Source organism: Seriola dumerili, unplaced genomic scaffold (genome assembly GCF_002260705.1).
Source record: "Seriola dumerili isolate Sdu_G_001 unplaced genomic scaffold, Sdu_1.0 BDQW01000138.1, whole genome shotgun sequence".
Lineage (NCBI taxonomy): Eukaryota > Metazoa > Chordata > Actinopteri > Carangiformes > Carangidae > Seriola > Seriola dumerili.
In genome coordinates this window covers 18,102,736-18,120,223 of record NW_019174393.1, presented here as the reverse complement: position 1 = coordinate 18,120,223, position 17,488 = coordinate 18,102,736, and the positions used below count along the sequence as shown (strand labels likewise).

General features: G+C 40.0%; 1 protein-coding gene across 1 annotated transcript in view; it reads left to right on the top strand.

Annotated features, from left to right (window-relative positions):
* rint1 (RAD50 interactor 1) overlaps positions 1 to 10,410 on the top strand; it is a 12,174-nt gene extending 1,764 nt beyond the window's left edge. The window contains exons 2-15 of the mRNA XM_022749456.1: positions 1,082 to 1,207; positions 1,854 to 1,969; positions 3,024 to 3,197; positions 3,307 to 3,447; positions 4,252 to 4,441; positions 4,734 to 4,844; positions 5,766 to 5,991; positions 7,094 to 7,231; positions 7,580 to 7,674; positions 8,406 to 8,510; positions 8,812 to 9,032; positions 9,111 to 9,291; positions 9,418 to 9,536; positions 9,851 to 10,410. Coding sequence (XP_022605177.1) covers positions 1,082 to 1,207; positions 1,854 to 1,969; positions 3,024 to 3,197; positions 3,307 to 3,447; positions 4,252 to 4,441; positions 4,734 to 4,844; positions 5,766 to 5,991; positions 7,094 to 7,231; positions 7,580 to 7,674; positions 8,406 to 8,510; positions 8,812 to 9,032; positions 9,111 to 9,291; positions 9,418 to 9,536; positions 9,851 to 10,064 — 2,157 coding nt within the window. The 3' untranslated portion in view covers positions 10,065 to 10,410. The remainder of the gene's footprint in view (positions 1 to 1,081; positions 1,208 to 1,853; positions 1,970 to 3,023; positions 3,198 to 3,306; positions 3,448 to 4,251; positions 4,442 to 4,733; positions 4,845 to 5,765; positions 5,992 to 7,093; positions 7,232 to 7,579; positions 7,675 to 8,405; positions 8,511 to 8,811; positions 9,033 to 9,110; positions 9,292 to 9,417; positions 9,537 to 9,850) is intronic.
* Positions 10,411 to 17,488: the final 7,078 nt, after the last annotated feature.

Sequence of the window (17,488 nt, the reverse complement as noted above, 5' to 3'; positions counted from 1 at the left end):
GGTTGGCTGCAGCCACGTATTGAGTGAAAGAAAGAGATCACGAGCAGATTCTGTTCCAGGACTGAGTGAAATCAGCTCTTCTAAAAAGGTAAGGCTTTTAATCAGTGTGTGTGTGTGTGTGTGTGTGTGTGTGTGTGTGTGTGTGCATTGCAGCGCGGCTTGCGTGTCGAGCGTGAAAGGGTCATCCAAAATACCAAGTGCACACACACACATCACACACACACATACTTCACTTGTGCAGTTGTGTTGTGTTTGAAGGATCAGTGCACGAACGTGTGTTAATGGAAAAAAGTTAAAAGGCAAATGAATGTGTGTGTGTGTGTGTATTAGGGTCATTTCAAGTAGCACTACCACACACACACATGCAAAGGCAAAAGTGAGTATGTGTGTGTGTGTGTGTGTGTGTGCACTTGGTATTTTGGTGACACCTCTCACCCTCCTGACATGCACGCACGCGCGCGTGCACGCACGCACACACACACACACACACACACACACACTGATTAAAGCCTTACCTTTTTAGAAGAGCTGATTTCACTCAGTCCTGGAACAGAATCTGCTCGTGACTCTTTCTTGCACTCAATACCTGCTGCACCACCTGGGCATGGCACATCTGTGGTGGCAGCTTGTGCACACAAATAATTAATTGTTTATTAATTAATTCACTGCAGTTGTCTCTACATTTAATCAGATTGAAGAAAACTTTGCGCCATAGAGGCCAAATGTTGCCTTATTTTTGCCAGTTACGCACAGCAAATGCTAAGGATATGCAGGTTTTTAGAACCCTATGTGTTGTAAATTTTTCATTGCATTTTTATTTCTAATTCAAAAGAAAATAAAACCTGCTGTGAATCAACAATTACTTATTGTTAAGATGTTCTTCTGATGTCGTGTTAGCCTATTATTTTTAAAGATTTTTCCCACTTGATTAAGGAAAACGGCACAATCCGGTAAATCAGTGTCAACATTAGAGCAAGCTGACTGCAGGTTTTCTTCAGTCTGGTAGCTGTAAAGCCAACTGACCACAAGACTTGTTACTGTGTCAAACACGAGCAGTGACTCTATATTTTCTGTTGTTCAGGTTCTTACTGTCTCCAGCTCTGTGCCTCCTAAAGTCTCTGAAGCTCTGTCTGCTGCTGAAGAGGCCAGATGTTCCCTGGAGGACCTGCAGCAGAAGGAGAGACTCATTTCCAACACACTGCACCAGGTAGAGACACACCATGAGACAAGACAGTGTGCAACACTCACTGATAATGTAGATTCCATTAGTCTGATACAAATCATATCACAGATACACAAGCACTGATATCGGGCATTAACAGACATTTTTCTATTTGGCTAATGGTCGGTGAAAGATCAGTTTCATGTTGTCACACAAACGGCTAGTTGGCTTGATTGTTCATTATTTACCTTGAAAATAGTAGTTGGACAAAAAACAGCACAGTGTTCACTACAATATAACATCTACTAGAAGGTGTGCACAACAGCTTCTCATTATAATAAAACCTGCAAAAACAATCAAATTATGTGAATTAACCATTATTTATTGTAAATGAGATGTTCTTTTAATGTCATGCTGCCTCTTTTTAAGCCCAAGACATTTTGCGCACTTGTGTTGTGGATCACAAACAAATTCACATTCATCATGCTGCAATGTACACAACTCAGAAGAGCTTAGTTTATAAGCTATTGCTGTTCTCCAGAACCGCTGTCACTGACAATAAAAGGGATTTAGAGTTGCCTCTTGCAAGCCAGAAATATTCCAGTTCATGTCTGACAGAGACTATAAAGTCCTTTCACTTTCTAGGAGCCATAAGCAGTTGTTTGTCATAGTAAATGATTCTGTCTTCTAGCACCTACAGGGAGCCCAGCCTTGGATGGACAATCTTGGCCAGACGCTTAACCAAGTCGACACCATAGAGAGACACATGAAATACCTACGCTGCCTTCAACATATAGAGGAACTCAGGTACTTTAAATAATGTATCCAAACAGTTGAGATTCATTAACATTGTTGCTGTTCTCTTCGTGAGAGGTTTTTTCTCATATGCAAAACTATTTTCTCACCTGCATCACCGCCATTAGCTTTAGAATATAACATGGATATAATAATAATAAGCTTTATTTATTTAGCATCTTTCAATACATAGCTCCAAAGTGCTTTACAAGACAAAATAAAAACAATAGAAAACAATTAAAAACTGTTTAAAGATTATACAACATTAGAGATGACAAAAGAGCAGAAGTACTACAAATGAGGTAGAGTAATAGAATACTCTTAAATGTTTGAAATAGTTGATAAAATAAGTATCAGGATGATGACTTAGTTTAATAATGGGTTTTAAGAAGTGACTTAAAAAGTTGAAAGTGAATTCAAACCCTAAGTCCTATGTTGACATGCATGTTCAAACTGAGGAGGTTATCAAAGGTGACACCAAGATTTTTGGAACTGAGAGGTACAAGCATTAACTTTGTCAGGGCCAATAGTAATTAGGAATTACCTCAGTCTTATCTTAATGAGTAAGAATGAGTTAGGTTAAAAGAGAGATGAGAAGAGAGTGTCATCTACATAGAAATGACAGCTGACATTATGTCTGCAGATGAGAGGCTCCAGTGGTAACATGTATAGAGAGAAGAATAGAGGCCCAAGGACGGACCCCTGATGTACTCCACAGGTCATCTTCACAGACGATGACCGTGACTTGCCCACATTAAGAAATGTATCTTGTAAATAAGCATAAAACCAATTTATAACTGAACCAGAGATGCCAACCCAGAGGTGGAGATGTTCCAATAAAACAGATTTACCAACAGTTAGATAACTTGAATGATTTTCAACTGGCAGATCATTCATGACTCTAAGGAGGGCAGTCAGTTCAACACTAACTTTTTCTAAGACCCTGGAGAGAAAGGGCAGTGAGACATGCTGAGTTTTAGTTTGACCTTTAAAAAGCGTTCTTCCTGCCTTCAGTCTTCTGTGGGCTGACAGAAGCAGTAATGTGTGAAGTGTTGTGTGTCTGCAGTGCTGCAGTCCAGCAGTGTCTGATGACCAGCAGTGTTTGGGAGGCCATCAGGGCAGTAGACAGCATGGCTGCACTGGATGCTGGACTCAACCAATCTGGATGCTCTCACCTCCAGGACTTCCTCCGAGAAACACTTCACTTCTGGCACAAGATTATCAAAGACCGACTGTCCAGGTGAACCTCCACCCAGTCCCCCACACAGTGTTCTTTTATATACTCCATAAATACTGTATTATTATGCTGTGTTCACCATATGAGCTCAGTCCTCCTCTTCCTTCCACAGTGATTTTGAGAAAGTTTTGACTCAGCTTCACTGGCCGATCATCTCCCCTCCAACTCAGTCACTGACACCCACTGCCAACGGTCAGGAGATCAACAGTCAGCTGGAGCTGCTCGTCACTCAGCTACTCGCCCTGCAGACCTCGTATCCTTCACTTTCTTCACATCTATGTTCTGTAGACCTCTAACGAAGATTAGCTGCAAATAATCGCTACATACAGTATGTATTGCTCTTTCATGTACAGGCATCTTCCAATCTTTAAAGCATGAGTGTCATTATTGTAGTTTTTAACAAATTGATGACAGTAGTTGTAAAGTAGAGGGGGACAGGGTGACATGAAACAGCAGGATTCCCAGCAGGATTCAAACTTTTCAGAAAGTATTCAGACCCCTTCACTTTTTTCACATTATGTTATGTTGAAAGCAAAAACAGAATTTTAGAAATTTCTGAAAACTAGAAATGAAAACACATTGGTCACATTGGCATAAGTATTCAGACACTTTAAATTCAGCCCAGGTTCCTCCCATTTTTCTGGATCATCTCTGAGATGTTTCTACACCTTGTTTGGAGTCCACTTGTGGTAAACTCAGCTGATTGGACACACCCCTGTCTATATAAGGCCTCACAGCTGACAATGCAGATCAGAGCAGAAACCATGAGGAGGAAGGAACTGCTGCAGATTGGTGTCTGAATACTTATGTCAATGTGATATTTCAGTTTTAATTTTTTTTTAATAAATCTTCAGGAATTACAAAAATTCTGTTTTCACTTTGTCATTGTGGAATATTGAGTGTAGATTGATGAGGGAAAATTATTTCTTTACTTCAGCTTAAGCATAATGATAAAACATGAAAAACCTGAGGGGGTCTGAATACTTTCTGACTGCACTGTGTGACGGTGTGAGTCCAGGACACTGCATGTGCTCGTTTCTTTAACGTCCCCTGACAGTGATGACCTCATATCTCAGAGGGCTTTGGCCTCCGGTCACGGTGCACCCTCTGCCCAGCCTGCGTCGTCAGCCACACCTCCGTCTCAGGCTCCTCCCCTCTGTCTGCCCATCCAGATCATGCTGCTGCCGCTCAGCAGGAGATTCAGATACCACTTCTACGGGAATCGACAGACCAACTCCCTCAGCAAGGTCTTACACACACACACACACACACACACACACACACACACACACACATCACAGTGAAGCTAGACACAAATGCATATGATTCACAGATAAATTGTGATAATTACTGCTGTTGTTCCATGGGAAACATGATGGCACCTGCACCTTCGCTTAGATGCTGACATCTCTATTTTTTAATTTTACAAGCACAGACAAGTGGATCAGTGAGAGGCTGAATGTTCCCACACAGGAGAAAATCTCTCAAACCTCCAACTCATCCTCTGTCTGTGTTTTTTTTTTTTTTTTTTTTTTTCAGCCGGAGTGGTACCTCACACAGGTTCTGATGTGGATGGGGAACAGCTCCACCTTCATGGAGGAAAAGATCCAGCCTATTCTGGACCGAGCCGGGGCCGCCATCAGTGCCAGGGTATGTTCTTCTACAACGACTACTTGATTGTTTTGATCCTCTCTGGTTAAGTGTGGTTCACACAGGTATTTCAATGCCTCTGCGCAGGCAAAACAGCCAGGGCTGGAGGTGGGTTGTCCGTCCATCTGTACGTCCGTCTGTGGACACGATATCTCAGTAACACCTCTAGGGGATTTCTTCAAATTTGGCACAAACATTCACTTGGAATCAAAAGTTGAACTGATTAGATCTTGGTAGTCAAAGGTCAAAGATCAAGATCACAAAACATGATGTGACCCAGTAATGTGGCCCTTTGCTGCGTGTCATCCTCTCTCTCTCTCTCTCTCTCTCTCTCTCTCTCTCTCTCTCTCTCTCTCACTATGACTGTAATAAAAGCAGAAAAAAACACTCACTCTGAGTCATGTTATAGTAGGCACAGCTGAAATCACAGCTCTTATTTATGTGTTTGGTGATTTTGTCAGACGATGTCACAGTTATAAAATCATTTGACCATAGACGGGCCAGAATGACACTAGGTTCCGACCCACTCTTGTTTTAAGACGTTAACTGAGACTATGTAAGAGTTTTCTCTCTGTATGAATTCATACTACCTTTTGATTCTTCTTTAGTCTAGAGCTCAGGAGGGGGGATTGAAACCTTCATTTTTTGTGGTCATGTCAGTTAAAAGTAATCTTTTCTTTCCACTCACACTCCAGTTTTCACCTGTTTGAAATGTGAAAGTTAATTGTAATATATGTGATATTTATTAAACAACTGAAACAATGATGTTTGGTTATCAAGGACTCTTAACCTCTGTATTGTTGACATTGTGTTTATTAGAACATATGACGTAATATCTTTTGAACACTACTCCAAGATGTGTTGCTGACGTTGCTCTGTGTGTGTGTGTGTGTGTGTGTGTGTGTGTGTGTGTGTACACAGGTGGAGCTGTGTCGAGGCCTGTTGTGTCTGGTCCAGGACAAAGTGGCCAGCGATGCCTCCAGACTGCTGTATGATGATGTGCTCTTCTGTCACTTGGTGGAGGAGGTGCTGCAGTTTGAGAAGGAGCTGCGCAGCAACCAGAACTACCCAGTGGTGCTGCCCGGGCTGCTCCACCTCCTGCTGGACGACGCAGTCCTCCAGAAGTGGCTTACTGTGGAGAGGAAGAGTAAGTGGTCGAGTATGAGGCCAATTAACTGAGTTCATGCCAGGACTGGCGCTGCCTCTCACTCGTTCCTCTGTGTGATTGTTAGTCAAAGGCATAATTTAGTTATTCCATTATTATTACTTCAGTTTATTAGGCCGCTGCGTCGATGACAGCCAGGGCCAAAGGTTTTTTGTTTTTGGGTTGTCTTTACGTCCGTCCCATTCTTGTGAACATGATACCTCAGTAACACCTTGAAGCAATCCCTTCAGATTTGGCACAAACATTCACTTGGACTCAAAGATAAACTGATTAGAATTTGGTGGTCAAAGGTCAAAGGTCACTGTGACCTCATTAAACACATTTTTGTCCATAACTCACAAATTTATTCACTAATTATGACACAATGTAACACAAATGTCTAATAGGATGAAATGATGAAGTGATGACATTTAAAGGTCACCTTCACTGTGACATCATAATGTTCTGCATAAACATTTACAATACAACAATTATTATCATTCAACACTGTAACTCAGAAAAGACTCTGACCATATTTCTTGCGATTTGTCTGGTTGGTGGAGGGAACAACCACGAGGACCGAATTCTAGTTATGAGGTTAACTACAATTAATGTTTGTATTAAAGTGAATTTTACTACACCAACTACACCACTTCATCGCTTTTACCACTTTTATCATTTTCCATCTACATCTTATGTTGCATCACCTACACGGGGTATAGCCAGCCACCTGTGTGTTGTTATTATAATAATTCACATAATTAATTAAGTCGTGTTTCTTCCTTACACCCTTGTATTACACCATACAAACTATTCCACCCTCACCCAAGGAGACAACGCTGTAAAAATGTGCTGCTGATTCAGTTCAGATTAACACAGTTACAACGTACTACAGTCAAAGACAAACTGTAGCTGATCCGTCTACAGCTTCCTAACTTACCAAGCTGATATCCACAGAACTCAAAAATAAAAGATCAGCATGTTAACAGTGGAGATTTATGCAATCCCATATGAACATGCTACAAGTCACATGCTTACACACACAACCATCACGGTCTCAGTAAGTTTGCTGTTGTTATAACCCTGTGTCCCTCTGTATACACAGTGGCAGTGGAGAAGATGGACGCCATGCTGTCGGCTGAGGGAGCGTGGAGCTCTCAGTACAAAGACATCAGTGACATGGATGAGCTGAAGGCTCCTGATTGTGCTGAGACCTTCATGACTCTGCTGCAGGTCATCACTGGTAAGACTATCAGTCTGCTCCACTCACCATATTGAGACACTGCCAGTTTGCTTTTTTTTTTTTTGCATCAAACACCTCCTATTGTACCACACCCTAAATGTTTTCCACTGGGTTCAGATGGAAAGAAAAACCTTCAGTTCAGAATATAATTTATTATAGTTTCACGTTACCGTATACAAAATGAATCTCCATTCTCTGACGACATAGTAATGTTGAGGCTGGAATCATCATCAGGTATACCTGTCCTTCTTCTACTCCTCCTTCCTCTTCTTCTTGTACTCCTCCTCCTCCTCCTCCTTCGTCTTCTTCTTCTTCTGTTTGTGTTTTCTGTCATCTGGCTGTTCTCAGAGCGGTACCGGGGCCTGCCCTGTCCTTCAGCACAACTGAAGTTCCTGGGGCTACAGAGAGAACTCGTGGATGATTTCCGCATCCGACTCACCCAGGTAATGACGACAAAAACACGCTGGTGTTAATAAAGAGAAAACAGTCAAGTAATGAAGGAAGGACAGTAAAAGAAGACGTGAGGTGTTGGGGGTTACAATTATGAGGAAAACATTAAAGAAATGATGGAGAGAGACACAAGCTTTCACTGGGTGGTACTGGACATGTTGGAACATGGAGAAACTTTTCTTTAAAGCACCAGGATGAAAGTCAGTGTTTCGCTGCTCTCTGTTTTTGACATGTCAGAGGGACATTGTGAATTCTAAGTAGGTTGTGTGTTGTAAGGAGGTGTAGGTGTAACAGCTGTAAGACAGATAATCTGCAGGTAATCTGCAGAAGGACTGAGTTTATTACTATGGAGGAATATATGTCAGTTTCAAAGGATCCAGAAACCAGTACTGTTGGTGAACGTAACTGCTCCTAAATTTGCACTGAAATCATTTTACTGTTGCACAGTAACTGGATTTGTGTTCACTTGTTTGTTCAGTTGTTTGTGTTTTACTGTTGTAACACTGTTGCTGCTGCTGCCTTGCCCTGGTCACTGTAGAGAAAGAGACTTTCATCTCAATGAGACTTTTTGGTTGAATAAAGGATATGATAAAACAATAATAATAATAATAATAATAATTCATAATAATGGTGAAAAAACTGGAAGCGACATAGAAGACACTATGACTCGGAAAACATACATTTAAAACAGTAAAATCGAAAAAAAATTGTATTTCTTTGCCAGGTGATGAAGGAGGAGTCTCGCTGTCCACTCGGAGCCCGTTATTGTGCCATCCTTAATGCTGTCAACTACATTTCCACCATTCTGGGAGACTGGGGAGACAATGTGGTGAGTGGAGTTTATTCAGTTCATTTTATATTTATTTCATTTGTGTCAGTTTTTTGCCAGTTCTCAGTTCTCAATATGAGTAACATTTAATTATAATTAAATTATTAGTTCTTTAATTTAGTTCAAATGAAATTGCTAGAATCATGATTTGATTCAGAAACTGCCTGATCAAACAGGAAGTGAAGAACAGTGTGAGTCTGAGCAAGGATTCGATGACAGCATAGAAACTTGGACACATCTGGATCTGGGTTTTGCTTCTCACTGAGGTCTGTGTTTACCAGCTCCTTTCCTCTCCCCTCAGTTCTTCCTACAGCTGCAGCAGGCGGCCGTTTCCCTCGGTGAGGAGACGGTGCTGGGAGATCTCGGGGTGATGGAGGTGGGTCGCCTGGCTTCTCTGGAGGGCTCTCTGTTCGAAGGTCTGCTGGCTCTGCTGGATCGACTGAAGGGAGACATGATGGGAAGACTGCTGGAATGGACCATGAGAGAAATCACAGAGAAAGCCAGACCATACGGCCAAGACAGGCAAGACATGAGTGAACAGGATTTGAACAGGACGGCCAAAGAATAAACATTAACTCTCACTTATTCGCTTTCCTTTAGGTGGTTATCTCTACCATCCCAGCATGACCAGTCCACCATGTCCCTGTCCAGTTCAGCATGTCCCATGATGCTGTGTGTGAGGGACAGACTGTTGAACCTTCATCAGGTCCTGAGTCTTTCTCTGTTCCAGCTGGCCTGGCAGGGCCTGGCAGAGAGACTTGACAACTTCCTCTACCAGGATGTAAGACATGAATACCCACTAAAGCCCCGCTTCTGTTCTGTTGTAATGCTTGCTATAAACAGCAGATCCATGTGATTTCCTATCAGTGCAGTTACAATGAGCTCCCTGTGTCTCTCTCTCTGTCAGGTGGTCCTGTCCAATCATTTCAGTGACGGCGGAGCGGCTCAGCTTCAGTTCGACATGACCAGAAACCTGTTTCCTCTGTTTGGTCACTACTGCAAAAGACCTGAGAACTTCTTTAAGCAGTGAGTGTGTGTGTGTGTGTGTGTGTGTGTGGCTCAAAATGCCCAAACAAGTGTGTGTGCATGCACATGTGTAACACTTTTTTACCACAGGCTCATACATGTGACTAAATGTTTCAACAACTGGATGTTGCTGGTTAGGGTTAGAGTCCATATATCATGTGTGTAACAGTTTATGACAATAGTAATGATCACAAAATGAATGACCAAGCTAAAAACAAAACATGGTATGAGGATTATAAGAAAGACAAGTGAAGATAAAGAGACCAAGTTCTACCGGCATCCTGATTAGTCCGTGTCTCTCTGTGTCTTCACAGTGTTAAGGAGGCGTGCATCATCTTGTGCCTGAATGTGGGCTCTGCTATTCTGCTAAGGGATCTCCTTAAAGACTCAGAGGAGGAGACGAGAGATATGGGAGGTATAGAGGACCCTCCACCCGAGTCTGCATTGAATGAGTTGGGGGTTTACTGCTTGGCACCCTGTGATGTGCAGATTCTCCTCAAGCTCAGAGCCTCCTGGCCTGGACAGTGACATTTTCCCCCAGCAGTGTTTGATGCTGGTGAGTGTGCATCAGATTGAGTGCTGGTTGAATTTTTTTGAATACATTTTTATCAGCAGCTTTAATCTTTATAAACAAGACAGGTAATATCTTTAAGTTATATACAATAAGTTATGGCTGTTCAGATAGTGCTCAAGTTGATACTACTGAATAGTCACCGTATGTCTTTAATGTGTTGCACTTATTTTTGAGGGACCTACTTACCTGTCACCTCAGTTGGCTAAAGTATACCACAACAGTATATAACAGTATATAAGTACATATAACAATTGTCCTCTGTCTGGTAGATTATGTAATAAACAATTCTCTCATCTTCAATTGCCCCATAACTACTGTTTTTTATGTTTGTGTGTGTGTGCATCTGTGTGTGATAGCCAGTTCTTTGATATCTGATTATAACATTACGGCATCTTTTTCCTTTTTCTTTTTATGAGATTCTTTATAATACAGTCAAAAAAGGCACAAGTCATGTTTGGGTATTTGCAGATCACAATAGAAACAACTGAGCAAACAGTAACAAAAACAGGAACATTATAGGTCAGAGGAAAAAAAAAAGAAAACTCAAGAAAAATAATACACTTATAATAAACAAGAAAAAATATAAAATAAAAATAAACATAATGAAACAAACAAGTAGTCCGCTATTAAAGTGCATAGATATTCTTAAAGATATTGGGCTTTTTTAATATCACAACTTTTTACATATTTTTATATTATATCTCATTTGTTTGATATATTTGATTATAACATTATTTTTGTTTTATCGGACACTACGGTCCCTTGAATTACTGTCGCCCCGCCCATTTATTGTGACATCCCGGAAACGAGTTCCTCTATTCTCTCATTGGTCAATACTTGGACTTCCGCCATATTCAAAAATAGTCACGAGTCTCTGTTGTATTAGTGAGATGTATTGTTGTTATTTTGTTTAACCCTTTCAGTAACACATAATTACCACCGGTCTGTGTTAGTGACACTTCAAATGGGTGAAACCGATGAGGTCCCAGCTCATGTCTCCAATGGGGAGAAACCAAAGAGACAACCGAGCTCCAGGAGCTTGAAGAGGAAGTTTTCAGCTGAAGAAGAGTCGTCCCCCGAGAATAACAACAGGAGTCTGCGACGGTGAGCCCATACTTTCTCGTCAGACTTCCATCAACTCACTAAAACTGCAGCATCAAAATTAATAATACCGACAGAAGCGTCGGCGCCAAACCATTAGTGGTTATTAGCCCGGAGCAACAGTTACTGATAAGCTAAAAGTGGCCTGTAGGCTTTAGCTCGGCACATTGCTGCTGTAAGCTTATCAGTAATGAGCGGCGTTGTCTCTTTAAACGACGAAACTATAAGTTTTAAATAGCACAGAGTAAGATGGTGGCGTTAGTCGTGTCATGCTACCAAATATTTAAAATATATTTGTTGCGTTTTACATTGTTTTAAAGTGTGCACATATTTTCAGTTGCGTCAAAACGCCACTAGATGTCAGCAAAGGCTCACTGTGCGCCCTCCTGTGTAGAAAAGTGTCTGCCATTTGTACCCTTTTATATTTCCATTGGGTTTAATTTGCCGTTATTTATCCGCTTTTATTTATATGATTTTTTTTGAGCAATTTGAAATCTGTAATGTTAAATGTAAAGTCTTGAGTAGAGGTGTTTTACAGTCCTTGTTACAGTGATGAGGGGGTTCTGATTTTACTGTGTCAAACTTTTGGCCTTGTGTCTTTTATCATTCAGATGCACTGTTTTCCAAATCAGCTGTTAACCTGCGTTTTTAAGTCTTAATACAAATGTATGTGTATGTGTATGTCAGATTCATAAACCACATTGTAAATAAGTCTTTTATAAAGACCAAGTTACTTTTGTCTGTTGCTAGTTAGACAGTTATATTAAAGGATAAGTTCACTTTTTTCTAGTCTGATCATAACATTACAACATCATTTCAATCTTTACAATACAATCAAAAAGCACAGGTCACTTTCATAATAATCGCAGATCACAATAGAAACAACTGAGCAAATAGTAACAAAAACAGGAACATTATACATCAGAAGAAAAAATAAATTATAATAAAACTAGAGAAAAATAATAGAAAAAATAAAACACCGTCTTATAACAATACTCACATACCCACCCTTATGTGTCTGACGAACACAGTGTGCAAACTTTGTACTAAAAGAGTTGTGACTGTGGAAGATACCTACTGTATCTGATGTAACTAATGCCAACTGCTGAAGTCTCATTCGTTTCAGCTGAACTGGAGTTACTCTTGAAAGAGAACACTTCCTGGAAGGGATCAATTCACAGCCAATATTGAGAGAAGGAATGATTAGAGTATGCAATAACTCCTTTAATGTACAAAGTGGTGTGTGAGTCTTGTTTTATGACAAACTCGAAAAAATGTGAACCTGCTCTTTGGGTAAAATGCCCTAAAAATAATTAACAACAACTGCTGGTTTGAAAACGAGCTCTACAGTTAAAGCTGATATTAGCCAATAAGCAAATTATTGCCTCATCTCTATTTATAGAGAGGAGAGATTTTGAAATTCCCAAGGCAGTACTCATAATAGTAAGCCTTGTGTGCGCATTGTTCTTCCAACCCTACGTCTGTACATACAGTAACTTTTGAATCATCTTTCAATCACAAAGTGTATCCAGGCAACACAAACACTATCTCTCCAGGCTATGTCTTTCATGTATTGGCCATACATGTGACCAGGACTTGGTCTCCTGGAGCTCATTTATACACAATGAGATTTTTTGCATAGATTCTCAGACTGGTGGCTAACATCAGAGTAATCAGTATGTTTTGGAAAAATAAAGCACTGGGAGCATTTATGTTGGACTCTTTTTTTTGAAAGGCTTTCCATATTGTGTGCCAAAGTGTCCCAGTCCTGCCCAGTGCCCAGCTGGCTCTGCAGACAAACATGGAAAAAACATCACCCGATATTTGACCCCCGCCCAATATTTGACTGCAATAAAATGGTTTATGGAAAAAAAAACACATAAATCACATAAATGTTGAGTGAGAGAAAATAAGTCTTGATTTCCCAAGAGATACTGGCATTAAAAAACTAGACTGGCAGTGGATTTTTTTTTTTATTTCTGAGTGGTCTCGTTGCCAAGGGTGAGCAGAAATAAACAAGGTTGGTTCAAAGTTTGTGAACTCAACTTTGTAAGTTTGTTGTCCATGTAAAGCAACATATTTAAAACATCAAGTTGAATTGGCGCGATGTAATTGCTTCATAAGAGTAGTATGAGATGATCTGAATGACTTCTACAGTGGAGCGTTCTTCTGTAGTATCAGTAGAAAAAGACAGAGGAGGACGTGTGGGTGGAGGTGGGGTCAGCAGATAGTTCAGTTTCACATTTAACCAGCTTTAACAAACAAGGGCAGGGCTAAGTGGGATGCTAATCCACTGACTCATGGGGTGCACTTCCCTGTACGCATAAGAGCAGGTAGAGGAGGAGAAACGACCTTTGTCCCCTGGCTTGTGGTGGCGAGGAATGTGTGGTGACATCAATCACGTATTCATGAAAAAGTTACACACATGGGAGCGATCGGGTTTCAAAACAGCTCACTGTGGGAAATATGACATCGCAGTGGTTCCCCTAGGACAGCAGTGCTGTTGTGCGTGCGTTCATGCAATACTGGATATTGTTGAATACTTTAAATGGCGTTAGAATCATTATCAACCAATCAAACCTTATTTGTATAGCACTTTTCATACAGGTTAGTGCAGTTCAAAGTGATTCACAGAAGACTGAAGTGATATTTGATAAAAATGATAATAATGATAATGATAAAGATAGATTAAAAAAGCTATAATAACATTAGCAAACAAAAAAAAAAACGTAAGAAAATCTCAGACTGTTCCATCAGCTCGGAGCATAAAAGCTAAAAGCTGCCTCGCCAAAGGTTTGAATCCTGCGCTTCGGAACAATTAAGTCGTACAGGTTCATAAGCTGTAAGCATGTGAGACATACTATATGCTGGTGCAAGACCATGAAGTGCTTTAAAAACAAGTGAAAGGGTTTTAAAATCACTATGGAAACTGTGTTGTCTCCTTCTGGTCCTGTTCAGCACTCGGGCCACAGATCCTGAATCAGCAGAAGCCGGTTCATAACGTTTTTGGGTAGACCAGTAGGAGAGCATTACAGGCATCAGGTCTGCTGGATATAAAAACATGCAATGCGAGTTTCTATACACTATTACATAAACGGTACATATGTACATATGAACATAAACAGTACAGTTCCAGTACAAAGCATGAATCTGGTGTGTTGCACAGAGAGTTTATAGCTGTTGCTAATTTTTAACTCTGCCTGTAGTGTGGCTTCACGTGTGCAGTTTAATTAAAACAGTCAGTTTTCAGTATCATAAAACCACAGATATCAAAGTAGAGTAAAATACTGAAATGCACTGATTGTGATGTGCAATACGAAAATAATTAAATATATTTGTTGCGTTTTACATTGTTTTAAAAGTGTGCACATATTTTCAGTTGCGTCAAACGCCACTAGATGTCAGCAAAGGCTCACTGTGCGCCCTCCTGTGTAGAAAAGTGTCTGCATTTGTACCCTTTTATATTTCCATTGGGTTTAATTTGCCGTTATTTATCCGCTTTTTATTTATATTTTTTTTTGAGGCAATTTGAAATCTGTAATGTTAAATGTAAAGTCTTGAGTAGAGGTGTTTTACAGTCCTTGTTACAGTGATGAGGGGGTTCCTGATTTTTACTGTGTCAAACTTTTTGGCCTTGTGTCTTTTTATCATTCAGATGCACTGTTTTCCAAATCAGCTGTTAACCTGGCGTTTTTTAAGTCTTAATACAAATGTATGTTGTATGTGTATGTCTAAGATTCATAAACCACATTGTAAATAAGTCTTTATAAAGACCAAGTTACTTTTTGTCTGTTGCTAGTTTAGACAGTTATATTAAAGGATAAGTTCACTTTTTTCTAGTCTGATCATAACATTACAACATCATTTTAATCTTTACAATACAATCAAAAAGCACAGGTCACTTTCATAATAATCGCAGATCATCAATAGAAACAACTGAGCAAATAGTAACAAAAACAGAGAACATTATACATCAGAAGAAAAAATAAATTATAATAAACTAGAGAAAAATAATAGAAAAAATAAAACACCGTCTTATAACATTACTTCACATACCCACCCTTATGTGTCTGACGAACACAGTGTGCAAACTTTGTACTAAAAGAGTTGTGAACTGTGGAAGATACCTACTGTTATCTGATGTAACTAATGCCAACTGCTGAAGTCTCATTCGTTTCAGCTGAACTGGAGTTACTCTTGAAAAAGGAACACTTCCTGGAAGGGATCAATTCACAGCCAATATTGAGAGAAGGAATGATTAGAGTATGCAATAACTCCTTTAATGTACAAAGTGGTGTGTGAGTCTTGTTTTATGACAAACTCGAAAAAATGTGAACCTGCTCTTTGGGTAAAATGCCCTAAAAATAATTAACAACAACTGCTGGTTTTGAAAACGAGCTCTACAGTTAAAGCTGATATTAGCCAATAAGCAATTATTGCCTCATCTCTATTTATAGAGAGGAGAGATTTTGAAATTCCCAAGGCAGTACTCATAATAGTAAGCCTTGTGTGCGCATTGTTCTTCCAACCCTACGTCTGTACATACAGTAACTTTTGAATCATCTTTCAATCACAAAGTGTATCCAGGCAACACAAACACTATCTCTCCAGGCTATGTCTTTCATGTATTGGCCATACATGTGACCAGGACTTGGTCTCCTGGAGCTCATTTATACACAATGAGATTTTTTGCAATAGATTCTCAGACTGGTGGCTAACATCAGAGTAATCAGTATGTTTTGGAAAAATAAAGCACTGGGAGCATTTTATGTTGGACTCTTTTTTTTTGAAAGGCTTTCCATATTGTGTGCCAAAAGTGTCCAGTTCCTGCCCAGTGCCCAGCTGGCTCTGCCAGAACAAACATGGAAAAAAACATCACCCGATATTTGACCCCCGCCCAATATTTGACTGCAATAAAACGGTTTATGGAAAAAAAACACCATAAATCACATAAATGTTGAGTGAGAGAAAATAAGTCTTGATTTCCCAAGAGATACTGGCATTAAAAAACTAGACTGGCAGTGGATTTTTTTTTTTTATTTCTGAGTGGTCTCGTTGCCAAGGGTGAGCAGAAATAAACAAGGTTGGTTCAAAGTTTGTGAACTCAACTTTGTAAGTTTGTTGTCCATGTAAAGCAACATTTTTTAAAACATCAAGTTGAATTGGCGCGATGTAATTGCTTCATAAGAGTAGTATGAGATGATCTGAATGACTTCTACAGTGGAGCGTTCTTCTGTAGTATCAGTAGAAAAAGACAGAAGGAGGACGTGTGGGTGGAGGTGGGGTCGCAGATAGTTCAGTTTCACATTATACCAGCTTTAACAAACAAGGGCAGGGCTAAGTGGGATGCTAATCCACTGACTCATGGGGTGCACTTCCCTGTAGCAATAAGAGCAGGTAGAGGAGGAGAAACGACCTTTGTTCCCCTGGCTTGTGGTGGCGAGGAATGTGTGGTGACATCAATCACGTATTCATGAAAAAGTTACACACATGGGAGCGATCGGGTTTCAAAACAGCTCACTGTGGGAAAATATGACATCGCAGTGGTTCCCCTAGGACAGCAGTGCTGTTGTGCGTGCGTTCATGCAATACTGGATATTGTTGAATACTTTAATGGCTTAGAATCATTATCAACCAATCAAACCTTATTTGTATAGCACTTTTCATACAGGTTAGTGCAGTTCAAAGTGATTCACAGAAGACTGAAGTGATATTTGATAAAAATGATAATAATGATAATGATAAAGATAGATTAAAAAAGCTATAATAACATTAGCAAACAAAAAAAAAAACGTAAGAAAATCTCAGACTGTTCCATCAGCTCGGAGCATAAAAGCTAAAAGCTGTCTCGCCAAAGGTTTGAATCCTGCGCTTCGGAACAATTAAGTCGTAACAGGTTCATAAGCTGTAAGCATGTGAGACATACTATATGCTGGTGCAAGACCATGAAGTGCTTTAAAAACAAGTGAAAGGGTTTTAAAATCACTATGGAAACTGTGTTGTCTCCTTCTGGTCCTGGTCAGCACTCGGGCCACAGATCCTGAATCAGCTGAAGCCGGTTCATAACGTTTTTGGGTAGACCAGTAGGAGAGCATTACAGGCATCAGGTCTGCTGGATATAAAACAATGCAATGCGAGTTTCTATACACTATTACATAAACGGTACATATGTACATATGAACATAAACAGTACAGTTCCAGTACAAAGCATGAATCTGGTGTGTTGCACAGAGAGTTTATAGCTGTTGCTAAATTTTTTAACTCTGCTGTAGTGGTG